The sequence below is a fragment of the Schistocerca cancellata genome, chromosome 2 (genome assembly GCF_023864275.1).
Source record: "Schistocerca cancellata isolate TAMUIC-IGC-003103 chromosome 2, iqSchCanc2.1, whole genome shotgun sequence".
Lineage (NCBI taxonomy): Eukaryota > Metazoa > Arthropoda > Insecta > Orthoptera > Acrididae > Schistocerca > Schistocerca cancellata.
Genome location: NC_064627.1, coordinates 446,315,586 through 446,331,432, shown reverse-complemented (window position 1 = coordinate 446,331,432; position 15,847 = coordinate 446,315,586). Strand labels below are relative to the sequence as shown.

The window sequence follows — 15,847 nt, the reverse complement described above, 5'->3', positions numbered from 1 at the left end:
ACATTAGAATACATATTTTCATTTAATCTTCTGTTTACGCTCCTGATTATGTTACATACCCAGCAGTGCTAAAAGCAGCTTATGTGCCTCAGTATATAAGCTACTGTGCCCCAGCCTGCGGGTCTCAATACGCTGTATTTTACAACTACCTCCTTTTCATTCCTGGTTGTGTTTTACGAACTAAATTGAAAATTAAATCAGTATATGTTAAAAAAGATGGTTTTATTTCAGCAAATTTAGTATTGGGACAAAATTGGATACACTAGTGAGAAACTGTTCTCATTGCGTGCCTTCCCCTCCCACCCGCTCTACACATACCTGCACGTGAAAACATTGAGCAGTAATGTAACAAAAGAATGGAATTGTCTCTACATAAAACAGTCTGCTTTGCTGAAATGTCTTATATCCTTCGATAATACTACTTCTGTTGTACAGTGTTTAATTAGAAATGGGATTCTATACATTGATGTCTTAAGTGTGATAGGGAAAGTGAGAAACATTTAATACTTTCCATGCAGATGAAAATAGGTGGTAAATACCACTTTGGGATTTGGTCAGTATATATATTGTTTGGAAACACTGCTGATATTCAGTTGTATTATTAGGTTTTTGTTGTATCATTGAGTAAGACTTAGTACTCTAGACTAACATTTGGGAGGAGCCTCCATACACTCATCTAAATTTAGGTTCTTTGTAGTTTACCTAAATCAATTAAGATGAATGCCAAAGTGGGTCCTCTGAAAAGGACATGGCTGATTTCATCCCTCATCCATTCCCAGTTCAAGTTTGTATTCCATCTCTAATGGCCTTGTTGTTGATATATTAAAACCTAAGCTTCTCTTCTTCTTTATTTGTGATTTAAGTAGTAAGATTGTTCTATTAACATCTCACTCTGAGTAGGATTCATTCTGTGTGCTTATTTAAATTGTTCGATACTCTTTTGTGAAAAATTAATGCAGTATAAGTGTATTATTTTGAGGGAGAGGTATTTTTTAATATGTCATAAAATATTGTATTATAACAATATTTTCAGGTTATATTTTCATGATACCACTTTGGTATGTACATTGCTGTTGACTTTCAAGCTTCTGTTGTCAAACAAAATCATTAAATAGTCTTTTGTGTTTCAGGTTTGCCCATGGGCATCCCATTTGCGAGAGTTGCGAGCCGACTGCCATGTTGCACTTGGTGACACAATGTCTGCTATTTCAGACATCAGATCAACAACGAAATTGGAGTCTGACAACATAGTTGGTTTCCTCAAATTGTCTCGTCTTCTGTACCAGCTTGGACAAGCCCAGGAATCTTTGAAGTAAGTATGACTGAGATCTGTGTATAAAGGGTGACAGATATTTGAATGTGAATGTGAAGAAGCATACAATTTTATTTGGTAATGTATGAAAGTTGCAGAGAGAGAACTTCCAAATTGTCTGTTACAGGAAAAGCTTGAAGTGACATTTCATGTGAGCTATTTACTTCATCTAAGTGAAACATTTTCTTGTGATTAGGGTGAGTTATGAGTGAGAGAAATTTCTTTGTGCAGTTGTTTTTCCCATGTCTGTAAGTTAAGCTGTGTAACTCAATGTAGCAAGATTTACAAATGAGAGATGTATTGGGTGCAGCTGTTTCTTGCATGATTCAGTAGAAGCTGAGTAGAAAGTGTGTAAACCTTGTGTGTTGTGATATTGTCACACATGTAATGATGATTATTAGCACCCAGGCCTGAGTCAGCTGTTTGCTGTGTGATCATGTTCTCTCTTTTAGGAAACCTGTCCCAAAAACTTGGCAGTTTCAACTGGAGACTGTTGTACACACTCAAACTCTTCTAGACCTGTGTGCAGCCCATTTGTTGCAGCTGAATAGGAAGTCACATACAGATTTTTATACACCCATTCATCATGTTGTTCTGATACTACTGGTGGAAACACTGCAAAAAAACATTGCACTCAGATTGATGTATACTGGTGCTGCCAAGTGGGTCAATGTACGTGATTGGTCCCTCTTCCGTAATTGCAATGTTTTCACTACTTTTGTTCTGCAGTTTGGCCAGTTCTTGTGTTGTATCATTGCTGTTTCCACCATTTCCATCCTAAGCACATGGAAGTGTCTATGGAGACAGTAGATATCTTTCAGTATGCTGTCAAAGTACATACTATGAGTGCTCAATAGAATTTGAATCAGAGGAGATTCATCCATTCATTTCTTGCATGTGATATCATTTGTTTTTAGTTATTAAGCCTCAATGGCCAAGCTGTATGCATGTGTCTATCTGTAAAGATGTGTATTGGTTCTGTTGCATGCTTGAACAGATGAACATTTTGAAGCTGCATGATATTACTTGAGGCGTTAATTCTTCCAAACATACAGGTAAACATTCATGCACCAAATGACACCTGCCACATTAGACCAGTTCTGTGTAAAGTTCTTGCTGTGGTGTGTTGTCAAAGTTGTATCAGCTGCCAAATTCTCTCCAATCTCTCCATATACACATTGTTTCAGGGGCTTTGTCATGGGGCATGTTTTCTGTTTCTATGTGTAAGAGACACTGAGTTGGAAAATTCTTTATGAACTGCAAATGATTCTGATAATATTATGTGCTCTGACTATGTTGCAGTTGCCGTTTTTTCATTTGCGTGTTTCATTTTTTCAATTTGCTTGTCACATTATTTAGTAATTGTTAAGTAGTGGTTAATCTTTTGAAATTATTTAGGTCAACTTTTAACACAGATGGTGTTTTCAATCTGCAGTTTTGTTCATGAAGCAGATATTTGTAAGTTTTAATTTAAACAGTGAAAAGAAAGAAAAGGCTAGTGACACCTGTTATTACTGTTCTGTATGTTTTGAGATTGATGTAATGTAATTCAAAATTTGATATTTGTGTGTAAGGACTATTTTCAACACTTGCAGTACATATGTAGATCAGTTTCAATCATATTTCAGCTTTGACAGTCACACTTGTATGAACAATGCAGATAGAAAATCATACTGTCCATTTTTATTTCAATTATTATAATGAAAAGAATATTGAAATATTTTATAAATGTTTTCCTTTGTAGAGAGATCAGAGAATGTCTCAGGTTAGACCCTGAACATAAAGAGTGCTTCCCATTCTACAAAAAAGTAAAGAAAGTGGACAAATTTCTTCAGGATATGGAAACAGCAGCAAATAACAAAGATTATACAAAATGTGTTGAACAAGCTAAAAAGGTAAACACTTAAAATGTGCTTCTGTTACCAGTTTTAGTGGTACATTGATAACCAAATTTGTGAATTGCATTTAATATATATAAATTCCAATGGCTGATGACTTTCGGCTTACAGGTGCTGAAAGAGGAGCCCACCATTCAGATGATTTCTTTTCTTGCAAAACAGAAATTGTGCCATTGTTACTTGAAATCAGATCAATTGTCCCTGAGTATTCAGAGTTGTAGAGAGGCTCTAGAACTTCAGAAAGACCCATATGTACTTTGTGACCGTGCTGAAGCCTACATCAACAGCGAAATGTATGATGATGGTGAGTTGGATTAAACATTTGAGGTAGTATCTGTGTGTTCCAAAAATCTACATACATAATAAAAATCGTATCGGACAAATGTGTTGCAATAATTGATCATACAACTGCAGTTCTCGAATACTTAATATGCCTTTAGGTTTTCAATAATTTTTAAGCTGCTTGTAATTAGTTTTGGTATTGTTCACCAGTTACATACTTGGAACAATTTATAAAGTCATTCTTCCATTCACAGAAGCTTTGTTTTGGTATCAGGAGATGTTCAAAGGTATGGTTATATTGTATTGTTGTATTGCACCTGAACACATTTAATAGCCCATTCCTCCAATTTTCCTTTCCTTCGACTTTGATCCCCAATTCCAACCAGTCCTCCCTGTTGTTTCCCACACTCTCTTCGTCATTCTGTCCATACTCATCCTAACTACATGTCCAGCAAACCTTGCCCTTTTGAGTCTGATTTCCCCAGATATTGTTCTCATTTTCGGGTACAATTCTTCCCTAGGTCTTCGCATCCACCTCTCTCCACCTCTTCTGGGACCTAGTATTTTTCTCAGTATTTTTCTCTCTTCTTTTCTCTCTTCTTTCTCTAGTTGTTCTGCCCCATTTCTTCCTAGTGTCATCATCTCCGCAGCATATAATACTGCATTCCTCACCGTTGTCTTGTAGTGGCTTGTCTTTGCCTCTGTGGATATATTATTTTTATTGTATATCTCTCTCGTCATGCAGAAGGCTGACCGCATCTTCTTTATACTCTGTTATTCCCTCCTTGCTCCTGTTCCTTCCTGTTATAAATTCTCCCAGGTATTTAAATTTGTCCACCATTTGCACAGTGCCTTCCGGTGTTTCCCAATCTGCAGTGGTATTTAATGTCTTTGTCTTGTTATAGGCGATCCTCAGTCCTACCTTTCTGGCCACCTTACTTAAGTTGTCGAGTTGTCTTTGCATCTTCTTCTGTCTCACTTACTATTGCTATCTCATCTGCAAAGGCTAGGCAGTCCACTTGAGCCCTGTTGTCCTCTTTGTCCCCCACATGGGTCTTTGGTATTCCAATTTCCTTGTTTATTGCTCTCCACTGCCTGATCACTTCGTCCAGTGCTATATTGAACAATGGTGACCATCCATCTCGCTGTTTAACACCAGTCTTGATCTCAAATTCTTCTGACCGTGCTCCTCTGAATTTCACCCTTGCTTTTGTGTCCGTCAGAATTTCTTTTACGAGTTCTTATGTGGTTCCATCAAGTCCTCTGTTCTTCAGGATCCTAACAAGAGTCTGTCCGTCAATGGAGTCATATGCCTTTGTGAAGTCCATGAAGGTTATTACTGTCTTTTTGTTTTTTAAGCCCCTATGTTCTATCAGTTGCTTAATAGCCCATTGTCAGCATTTATTAATTTGTAACTTGTTAAAAGTGCTGTGACAAGATGAAGGAATAGAGTAGATTGCGAATTGGAGTGGGAGGGTAAAGGGGAGTGGTGCTGGCTCTAGTTAGCTCATTACTCCTTTGTTGCTGTGCCGCCCATACTTGCTTCATCTGATACTTACAGAAAACTGTATTTTTGGAATGGAATGGCTTATTGAAGTAATGTTGGCAAAATAACTTATCACATGTTATTGATGACATTCAAATGCAGAAATGTGTATTATTAAGTTCATATATGTATGTTTTCCCTGCAATTGGCATCTCATTGTGTGCTTAGAAGAACAGTAACTATTTTATCAGTTGAAGTACGGAGCAACTTTTTCTTGTGAATAATAGCATCAGTATACTACATATAATCATATGGAACAAGAATTAAAAACACCAGTGTCAGTTCAGCCATAATTGCTGCTAAAAGGCTTCCCTTGCAGGGTTATTTTAGATTCTAGAATTAAAATTAAAGCACATTTTCTGTGATATATTGTTACATCTGTAGACTGTAACATGAAGCTGCTGGTGCTTATACGTAAATAAATTATAACCATTTTCTTAGTTTCTTTCAGAATAACCACTCACCTAACAAAGCTGATTTTGTTGTGGGTTCTTATGTTTAGGACACTTTAGGATTTTCATTGACTTTGAGCTAATGTTCTTTTTTTTGTGTGTGTGTGTGTGTGTGTGTGTGTGTGTGTGTGTGTGTGTGTGTGAGAGAGAGAGAGAGAGAGAGAGAGAGAGAGAGAGAGAGAGAGAGAGAGAGAGAGATCGATTAATTGAATTAACCTTTGAATTTAATAGTTTATTAACTTTTTCAGCTATTCACGATTACCAGGATGCTCTTGAAATGGATGAAAACTTGCAACGTGCTAAGGAGGGCCTACAGAGAGCAAGAAAACTCCAGAAGCAAGCGGAAAAAAGAGATTACTATAAAATCCTTGGTGTGAAGAGAACAGCAAGCAAGCAAGAAATTATAAAGGCTTACCGGTATTTATTGTTATTAGTCTTTGGGTTCTGTATCGTGAATCCTTTGCAGAATCTGTAGCTTTGTTGTATTTCATTACAGAAAAATGGCACAGAAGTGGCATCCAGATAATTTCCAAGGGGATGAGAAGAAAATAGCAGAAAAGAAATTCATTGACATTGCAGCTGCTAAAGAAGTATTGACAGATCCAGGTAATTAAAATTTTTTATACTCAAGATCTTCATTTTTTTCATTGCTTGTACAACATAGTGTACATCTTATAAATGAAATAATGGTGCATTTTCAAGAATAAAGAAACATAATTTTTTACTTAATATGACTGCAGTATTTGCCTTTAGCAAAGCAGCTATCCAGTAGTTTGCACCTTTTGCATTTTAGAGGACTGTGGAGCCCATGTTAAAGATAGCATTGTAATAGGAAAAGGTTTCTAATGTGCTCAATTGTGTGGCCTCAAAACGTGTGATTAGAGGACTGACAAGGGTTTTACCTGGTTCAGTAAAACCATGTGACACAGAAATAGCATTTTTAGCATGTGATAACTGAATGCTTGTTTTAAAGGCAGTTGTCTTGGATATCCTTGTGTTTACTAGCTAAACTAGATAAGCAGTACAAAAAGTTTCAAAGAGGCAGAGGAAGTCTGTATAAAAAAAGTAAATGTTCTTGTGTACAAAATTGTAAATCTCTGGAAGTTTTTCATCGATAGTGTTGAAATTCTGACACAGTGTTGCAGGCAAATATGCATGTGTTCTTTTATACATATTTTTAAATGTATTTAATATATCAATAAACATGTAATACATAAAGGGGAAAAGTAGCTATCAAAAATCTCAAAGTTCTTGAGCAATTTACTTCAAATTTTAAATGCCTGTCCATTAAACATTCAGATGAGTATAGACTGTAAATTATTTGAAAAACAATGTACTAGTTTTCTGTTAATATAGACTGTGAGAAGGAAAATGCTCTGCTGTAAAAATGTGACATTCTGTTTCCTTTGTCGCAGCCAGTTTCAACTATGAAGTGGAGCATTTGAATCACAAGACAAATTCTTCCTCACAAACATAAAAATTGTAAACACAACAATGTGCTCTTTTGTTTTCTTCCTTCCTTTCACAGAAAACAGGAAAGTTGTATTTCTGGTATATCAGCTTATGATTACAATACTACTACAAAATGTGAATTTGCAATAACAAGAAATAAGGTTCAAGGAGGGATTTGGGGGGGGGGGGGGGGAGATGGAACAGAGGATTGGAAGGGAATGAACATAGAGAGTGGAAAGGAGGTGGTGAACAGACAGTGAGGGAGAGGGGGGGGGGGCAGGAGGAGAAGATGGACAGAAAAGAGAGAGAAGAGATGATGGACAAAGAGACAGGTAAGGAGAAGGAGATGGACAAAGAGGAGGGGGGAGCTGTGTAGGATGCAGTTAATTATTTCTTACATTAGATGTGTAAATACCAGAGTAGAAATAAATATCTACATTCAATTTTTGTTATTTAGTAGAATAACAGTGCAAAATTTACAATGTCACCAGTTTTGGCAGTCATCTGGTTTTCAGTGCACTTGTTCTTTCATTACACAAACCCTCTAATAACCTGATAGAATAAAAAAAAGGTTTTTGATTGAGCAGCAGACATATATCCACTCTTCTTCAACTTTCTGTCAGAGGTGAATTGATGGCCCCCTTTATGCAGTTGTGAATCGGCCAAATAAAAGGTATTCAACAAGAATGAAAACTGTATCCAGGTTGTTCCAACACCTCAAAAAGCAGATTGTTGCAGCATGGGGTTGCATACTTTCAGGCATGAAAAAGCTGGACAAATAAAAGGTAATTCAGCAAGAATGAAAACTGTATCCAGGATGTTCCAACACCTCAAAAAGCAGATTGTGGCAGCATGGGGTTGCATACTTTCAGGCATAAAAAAACTAACTTCCAACAGTTGACATTGGAGTTTGGTTCAAATTGCAGGCTGCATAGTGTGTAACTGGACCACGTTTCAGGCTTAGCCCCATTGAGTTTTAAGAAATTATGACCATCAGTTGTCATGTAGGTGGTGGACACATGAATTTATTTCTGTCTAGAGATTAGGGTTGTTTTCTTTGAGTGCTCTGGTATTTGGTCTCTGGGTCAAAGTGATGGATCCATTTTTCATCTCCAGAGATACATTTCAGGAAACTGCTGCTTTCATTAGATGAAAGTCCAACAAGCACTGACAGATTCTCTGTCAGTTGCTTTTGTGCTCTTCACCGATTTGTTTTGGGCTGTATCTTGCACAATCTTTATGAAAGTTGAGTCCATTCTACATAACTCAACCAAGACTGCTGTGCATATTGTTTGCCATTTTGTCAATAAGCAGAAGTGGACACAAACAAGCTCAATGTTAGTATCAGCAGTGGATGTGGTTTTACATTCTGTTCTTCTTTGTCACACTAGTTTGACCACATTTGAACTGTTCACTCCACCAGTAAACATTTCAGTATGTAAGCTTATTGACCTGCCAGTTGTGGTGCTTGATAGGTTTCTTCTTTGGCAGATGTTTTCTTTTCAAAGTTCAATAGTCAGTTGATAAAGATTTTGAGGTGGTTTTAAGTTGCGTGCACATGACTGTGGGGTTAGAATTAAACACCTATGTTTGTTTGTTAACATTGTCTCATACAGTTGTGATCAACTGCAATTAGTGTTTGTGTTTCATTTAACAGGTCAGCAAACTCTCATACAAGTGGCAACAATTGACAGTTAATATAGCACTACTATAGTAAGTTCAGAATTACTTTAGGATTTACGTTTTGCAAGAATACTTGCGGACACATGTGGAATCTTACATTTCCTTGAACTCACTCAAACTTGCAAACTATTTGATATATAAAGATGGAACTCGTGTTTTCTGGAAGATTTGCACTATGTTCTTATTATAGTTTCATTTGTGGTCTCAAATTTTTAAGACGCCATATAAAAAGCGTACAAAAATGCATTTCTTGATGATGTTATTGAATTTTCGGTGAGCAGGAAACTTGTCAATTTGAATTTAGGTGAACACATTATGTGAACAAAATCTTAAGAATACATCATATTTTCATTTGCTCCATCGGTGCTCTGTTAAAGATCTGTAACATGAGACAATTTTAGTTAAAGACGGGACATGGTGATGTACTCCCGTGCGAAACACATTATAGTTGCTGGTTTAATTTTATTGTGAGAAACAGAGCACTAGGTTTATGATTAACATGTTGTTGTGTTTTCTGATAAAACTTTTTACTTATTTGTAACATAAATAAATTTTTTCACCTCCTGATTGGATCAAGGAACCTTTTCTTAATGGCGTGCAAAACAAGAATAGTGATAAAAAAATACACTAACTCAGTATTTTAACAGTTTTAATGCAAAGAGTGGGAGGGATTTCTTTTGTGTGATTAACACATTCCCTTTGCTATCCATAGGAATTACATGTGTGTTGTGATTTCCGTAACAGTCAGACAGTCAGTACTGGAAGAATCTCTGAATGTGGCTTTCCCAGTTGTTACTAAATGATGCATTATTTTCAAGCAATGACAGCTTGAAGTCAGTTGTTAACTCTTTTAGTACTTTGGAGAGGTGCTAAATGGATGTTCCTGCTTTCACAAAGTGCTATGTGGCTTGAAACAACATATTACAGGAAAGATCAGTTCCTGCACATTCATTGCTGCAGTGGGTTTCTGTACTTATCTGGTTACAAAAGATTCTCATAAAATTCGGGGCAGTTTGATTGATCAAGAACAATCTGGTTCCAGAATTGATGATGATGGTTTTAAAATTGATAACAGTATTTCTGAAACAGGCAGCAATCTGCTTTCCCGTCTCATCTTATAAGCAGGAGCTACACAAAGAAGTTGAAAAAGTTTCCCTCTTCTGACCTCATATTCCCTGGTCAAGGGAATGACATCAAACGCTACCACTGAATAATACTCGACATATGTGTTTCTAACATTGTTCAGTATCACACAACAAACAATAGTAGTAGCAGAAATATGAAAATGAACAAGATCTCAGCAAGCAAAACAGAATGCACAGAACAGCAAACGTTGCAGTGTAGTGGGAGTGGGAAGTGTTGTAATGGTGTGGGTGATGGGGAGGTTATCACAGGTAGTTGCTGCAGCTACATGTCTCATTGGTTTAGCTGAATGCGTGCCATGCCTTTCCCCTACTTCCTTTGTAGCTGCCAATCTTAAGTAATCCTAACAGATCACTTGAGCATCTGAGTGACATAACTTTACATGCTAACTACTGGACACAGGCTGACTATGACTTTGTTTGCTACACCTATTTAAAGACACATATAGGACAGGTACTACGAAATGCTTCAGTATGAAGTTGTTATACTTTAGATGTTAGCGCAAGACAGAAAATTTATAGCATATAGATTCACATCAGACAAATTTGTTATTCTGGTTAACAATTACATGAAGGTCCTTAAATTGGCAGAAATAATGGTTGTATATTATAAGGTGAAAGCTTGGGCATAACTGTGATTTACAAAGCCTACTAAGATTTTTCTAAAAACTCAAAATTTTAATTACAATCTTTCATAAACTAATGTGTTGAACTGGCGAAATTATACTTTTTTGGAAAAAATACGAGAAGACAGTAACACAAATTTTGAAACGATTGCATTTTAAGACTGTGGAACAGCCTATTAGCTGACAGTTTTGAATAAAGGTAGCTAAAATGTTATCAAAAAATGTGATGAGGGTTATATATATATATATATATATATATATATATATATATATATATATATATATATATATGGTTATAATAGAAGGAAACATTCCACGAAGGAAAAATATACTTAAAAACAAAGATGATGTGACTTACCAAATGAAAGTGCTGGCAGGTCGACAGACACACAAACGAACACAAACATACACACAAAATTCAAGCTTTCGCAACAAACTGTTGCCTCATCAGGAAAGAGGGAAGGAGAGGGAAAGACGAAAGGATGTGGGTTTTAAGGGAGAGGGTAAGGAGTCATTCCAGTCCCGGGAGCGGAAAGACTTACCTTAGGGGGAAAAAAGGACGGGTGTCTGTATATGTGTGGATGGATATGTGTGTGTGTGCGAGTGTATACCCGTCCTTTTTTCCCCCTAAGGTAAGTCTTTCCGCTCCCGGGACTGGAATGACTCCTTACCCTCTCCCTTAAAACCCACATCCTTTCGTCTTTCCCTCTCCTTCCCTCTTTCCTGATGAGGCAACAGTTTGTTGCGAAAGCTTGAATTTTGTGTGTATGTTTGTGTTCGTTTGTGTGTCTGTCGACCTGCCAGCACTTTCATTTGGTAAGTCACATCATCTTTGTTTTTAAGTACATCAATCCCATCTTCTTCCTCATCATATCGTCCTCAATCATATCTTCTTCCTCTAGCTATCCATTAATGGATGTTGGCAACCACACAATGCATCTTCATTCTGTGAACTGCAGTATGTAGCAATTGGTCGCACTTTTTAATTCTGTCCATTGCTTTGTTATATTCTTTGCCCTTTACTTCTTTTATGCTTGATGTCCCCTTCTGCTATCAAGTGTAGAAATATGCATTTGAGCTTAAGACATGCAGTTTTTCTTATTGTTAAACATTGGTAAAATTTCTTGCTGTTAGTGTATTCTTCGCAGTACTTCAGTGTTATTCTTGCTGTCACAGTACTCTAAGCATTCTGCTGTATATTCCCATTTGAGAGGCCTCAATATTGCGTGCTGACGCCATATTTAGCGTCCATTCTTCAGAACCATGTTAAAGTACAGACCAGGTATAGAATCTTATAAATAGAGCTCTACTGTTTTTATTAAGCTGCCATTGAGTTGTAGTTCTGCATTTGTAAAGGGGCCGATTGTTGTGTGGCAATCATAAAATGTCTCTCTCTGGTGTTGATAATGAGACCCAGATTACTGCTTTAATCTCCTGCTATGTTGACACATTGTTGAAGATCATCTAAATTATCAGCATCCATACTGCGTCATCAGCATAGCAAATGTTGTTGACGAAGATTCCATTAACTTTTTTTCGTTTTCCATACTGCCAGGTGAATACTCTTGAGTACAGATTGAGTAACAGGGGTGACATTGTTTCAGTGAGTCTTAAATTGTTAATATTTCAGTAAAGAAAATGTTTCTACACGAACTACTTACACAGTTGTCATCACTACCTAATTATGAAATATTTGAAAAATACTCCTTGAATAGAAATTAAGAGATTTCATAGACGAATGGTACATATATTACACATAGAATAAAGAGTGCAAAAAGGAAAAAAAAAATATATTCATGCCAGGAGTGGTATCACAGCAAGTAAAGTTATTCTACCGTGCTACATTTCCAGCACTGTAAAACATTGTCTCCTCATAATGCTGAAAGTCGTCCATGACTTTTGGTTGCTACTATCCTGGACCATAAAAAAACAGATTACTGAACGCTTTTCTTCTTTGACTCATATGGAGAGTGATGCAACACTGTTTACTTCATAGTAAAGCAAAGTGAACTGATTTAGTAATACTGTAAACTGTCGTAAGTGAACAGCTTGGTGCCAACTAGCATGTGAGCACACTAAGCCATTCAGCTATCCAATGGATGATTGCCACAAAATTAAATTCCTCCGCTGACTTGCATAGGCTATTAATGAGGGACACTATTTCGTTTTAGTAGCAGAATCAATTTATTTTGTTTGTGTTTGCATTTCTGTGAAACATTTGTGGCTACTGGTATGACGTGTTTATAAAGACATTTATTGCCACTGATATAATTTGTTTAGTTTTCCTTTCTGCTTCTCATTTCAGATAAGCGTAGCAAATTTGATATGGGCGAAGATCCATTAGACCCAGAGGCTCCAAATCAACATGGATTTAATCCATTTCAGCACCATTTCCACGGCAGTCCATTTCAGTTCAAGTTCCACTTCAACTGAATGATGCGAGGCTGGTCCTACACACACAGTTGGAGAAAAACAAATTCACAACACACTGCTTGAAATGTGGTGTATTATTTCAACCAGCAGCTGCTGCATGTGTGTGTGTGCAATATCAGTTTTAAATTAATCCAACTTTTCACTTATTTTCTGTACTTTGAGTGGTTTTCCAGCAAATTAATTACTGAACTATGAAAAATATATTTAATTTTCAGTTTCAAAAATCCTACTTTTTCCTCACTTCAGAAATTATTTTATTTTTGCAGTGTTTGATACACAGAACTACTGGTGTATTTTTTGACACCAAACAATGTTTTGAAATGGTCATATTGCTATGTGTTATGGCTAAAGTAATGTGCCTTGGTTCACGAATATATGAATGTCAGCTTTCATCTGTTACAACATGTTCAGTTGTAAATGTGACTGACACTATGTGTGGAAATATTTGTAAAATTTCCCTTTGTGTGTGTGTGTGTGTGTGTGTGTGTTTTTGCACGCGCGCTCATGTGTGTGCGCACTTGTGCACTTTAGTGCAGACAAGTGCTTGTAATAATTGTGTGCCAACTTTTGGTTTTTGCACTGCAGTCATTTGTTGTACTGTGTTCATTGCCAAAATGAAATCAAAATAATTTTTGACAGTGTGCAGACTGCAGTTAAGTGATTCATTTTTATAAATGCATTTTCCACACTTGGTATGTTGTTTTGCAAAGTAAAATATTGTTGCATGTTGCCATTTTTTCGTTATGCCCTACTTAAATACTAATGTAATATGTGTAATTTATGTTACTGGAAATAAAATATGCAGAGGAGGCATAGCTTTAAGATACTGTGTACCCAGAATTGTGCAGGCAATACATGTTTATGTAATTCTGTTAGTCATGAAACTGTGAATAATGCAATAAAATAGTTACCATAATCCTGTGACTTCTGTTAAACATTTGTTTTTTGTTTTGTTTTATTATAATAAATGTTGCAATGTGAAAAAGTGTCACGACATTATTAAAAATTCTGAGTCCAAGTAATGTTGACAGTAGGTATTGCTGCCAGAGGTATTGTATTAATTAGAAACACAGGAAATTTTTAACAAGACTATATTACTTTCTTTAATTATAAAATTGTATTTGTAAAATGAATTTAATAAGTTGTCTGCTGTACTCCTAGTTGAATTAACAAATGAGTTTAGTTTCCCGCAGTGTTATGCCTGCTCTGCAAAGTGAGACTGAAACGTTGCTGCTTCTCTACGTGTTTTTGATTAAAGATTATTTACAGTCGTTAATTGTTGGAAGTGATTAGACTATTTTAAATACTCGAGTCCATCACCATTACCATGTCTTATAAATTTGGTTTCTTCACATTATTCCATAACTTAACATGGTATTAGTCGCTAGGAATAAAGGAAATTCATCAGTGCATTATCTAAAAAAGTGTTCGAAGTCCGGCTTGAGCAATTTTAATATGAAACTATATATACATGAGTGTTTATCAGAGTGTGGAATCGTGATTTATTATACATTAACAGTCAATTCATTAATGACTGTGCTACTTCTGTGAAACAGTTGAATGGAGAAACATATACGACATATCATTTGTCTGTAACAAATGAACAGTTTTATTTGACATGTGCTTCAATATTTTAGTTTTAAATATTGTGTAACTGCATATGGCTGCCGCACATCTGTACTGTCATAACTGAGTGGCCTATAAGGCATATACAAAACAGACGTCGTAGATGTTCTGCCAATAGTCATAACATTGGTGAAGGAAAGCTTATTTCCTTTGTCAGCATGGGAAACTTTTTTTTATTGAACATTGAGAATGGGTGTCCGTGTTGAATGTGTGTCATATTACTCGACTTATTGTGTTACGTGTGTGTATGTGACTACAGGTAAACTGCAATGTGTGTCTGCGTGTGTGTTTTTAATCCGTGAAATGTATGCCCACATTGTGGCTTGAAGAATGATCTTCGGTAAATTATTACACTAGTACTGTTATGTATATATGGACAATGTGTTTTATCAGTTCCTTGTGTGTTCTGTAACCCATGACTGGTTACTTCAGTCTTGATTTGTGATATAACAGACTGTGAAACTTAAGTTACAGAAAAATAAAATGCTATATTGTTAATAATGTTTGATTTAATTTCTTTTTTAGGTTAGAAATTTCTTTCATTATCTACATTCTTGCCTTGTAATTGCAGTTTATGGCTTTTACAAATGACACTGTTCCCTTAACTGCATATTTTCCACTGTAAATAGTGTGTTGTAGTTCATGTTGACATTATACAACATGGGCTTAAAGGAACTACAGTGTTCTCCCAGATTATTCTTGTCCAGATTATTCAGTTTGCAGAGTATTTGTGCACCTTAAAAGAAGAATAATACTCATTATGCAAATTGGGACCAACAGCTCATGTTTCTGGCTACTAGGGGCAGTGATAGATGCTAAGCCAGACTTGGAGCAGAAAACGACTAGGCCGAATCATGCCTGAGTGCGCGCAGACGTCGGGTGCCGACACTGACACTAGTACCCACCCAGTAGACATCATCCCGAATAAATATTTGAAAATATCTCGGGTATTAATATTTTTCAATTATTCATGCATCTTTTTCCCTAAATTACCCCAGATATTTGGGAGTATACTGTAAATACCTGTTATAGTCAGGTGCAGGAAGGCAAAACATTGATTCATCATTGTATTCGTGTAAGATGTTTTCCGAGAAGCTTCATCTATCTTCTGATTCTCAAAAAACTCTCATTTGGTTTCCATGTGGAATGTTCCTTGCGAGATTTTGATAAGTTTTTTTGAAAACTTTTAGTGTGTGGGAATTTCTGAGCGTATGGGAATTCGTCTGGGCTAAATCTTGAGACTGAGGGAGCCACAATGCTTTGTAATGCATACTCCTCCCTTCGACCACCTCCACCAGGAAATGCCCTACCTCATGCATTATTTCCATGGGCTGCTTGCTGTGGGCATGGTTAAAATTTCTTTCTGATTCCAAGCATTCTTAATTTATCAACATT

The 15,847-nt window shown here is 36.3% G+C and overlaps 1 protein-coding gene across 1 annotated transcript in view; it reads left to right on the top strand.

Moving 5' to 3' along the window:
* LOC126161927 (dnaJ homolog subfamily C member 3) overlaps positions 1-14,955 on the top strand; it is a 78,811-nt gene extending 63,856 nt beyond the window's left edge. Inside the window, exons 6-11 of the mRNA XM_049918101.1 lie at positions 1,131-1,312; positions 3,057-3,207; positions 3,322-3,514; positions 5,739-5,907; positions 5,987-6,096; positions 12,699-14,955. Of these exons, the coding sequence (XP_049774058.1) occupies positions 1,131-1,312; positions 3,057-3,207; positions 3,322-3,514; positions 5,739-5,907; positions 5,987-6,096; positions 12,699-12,826 (933 nt within the window). The 3' untranslated portion in view covers positions 12,827-14,955. The remainder of the gene's footprint in view (positions 1-1,130; positions 1,313-3,056; positions 3,208-3,321; positions 3,515-5,738; positions 5,908-5,986; positions 6,097-12,698) is intronic.
* Positions 14,956-15,847: the final 892 nt, after the last annotated feature.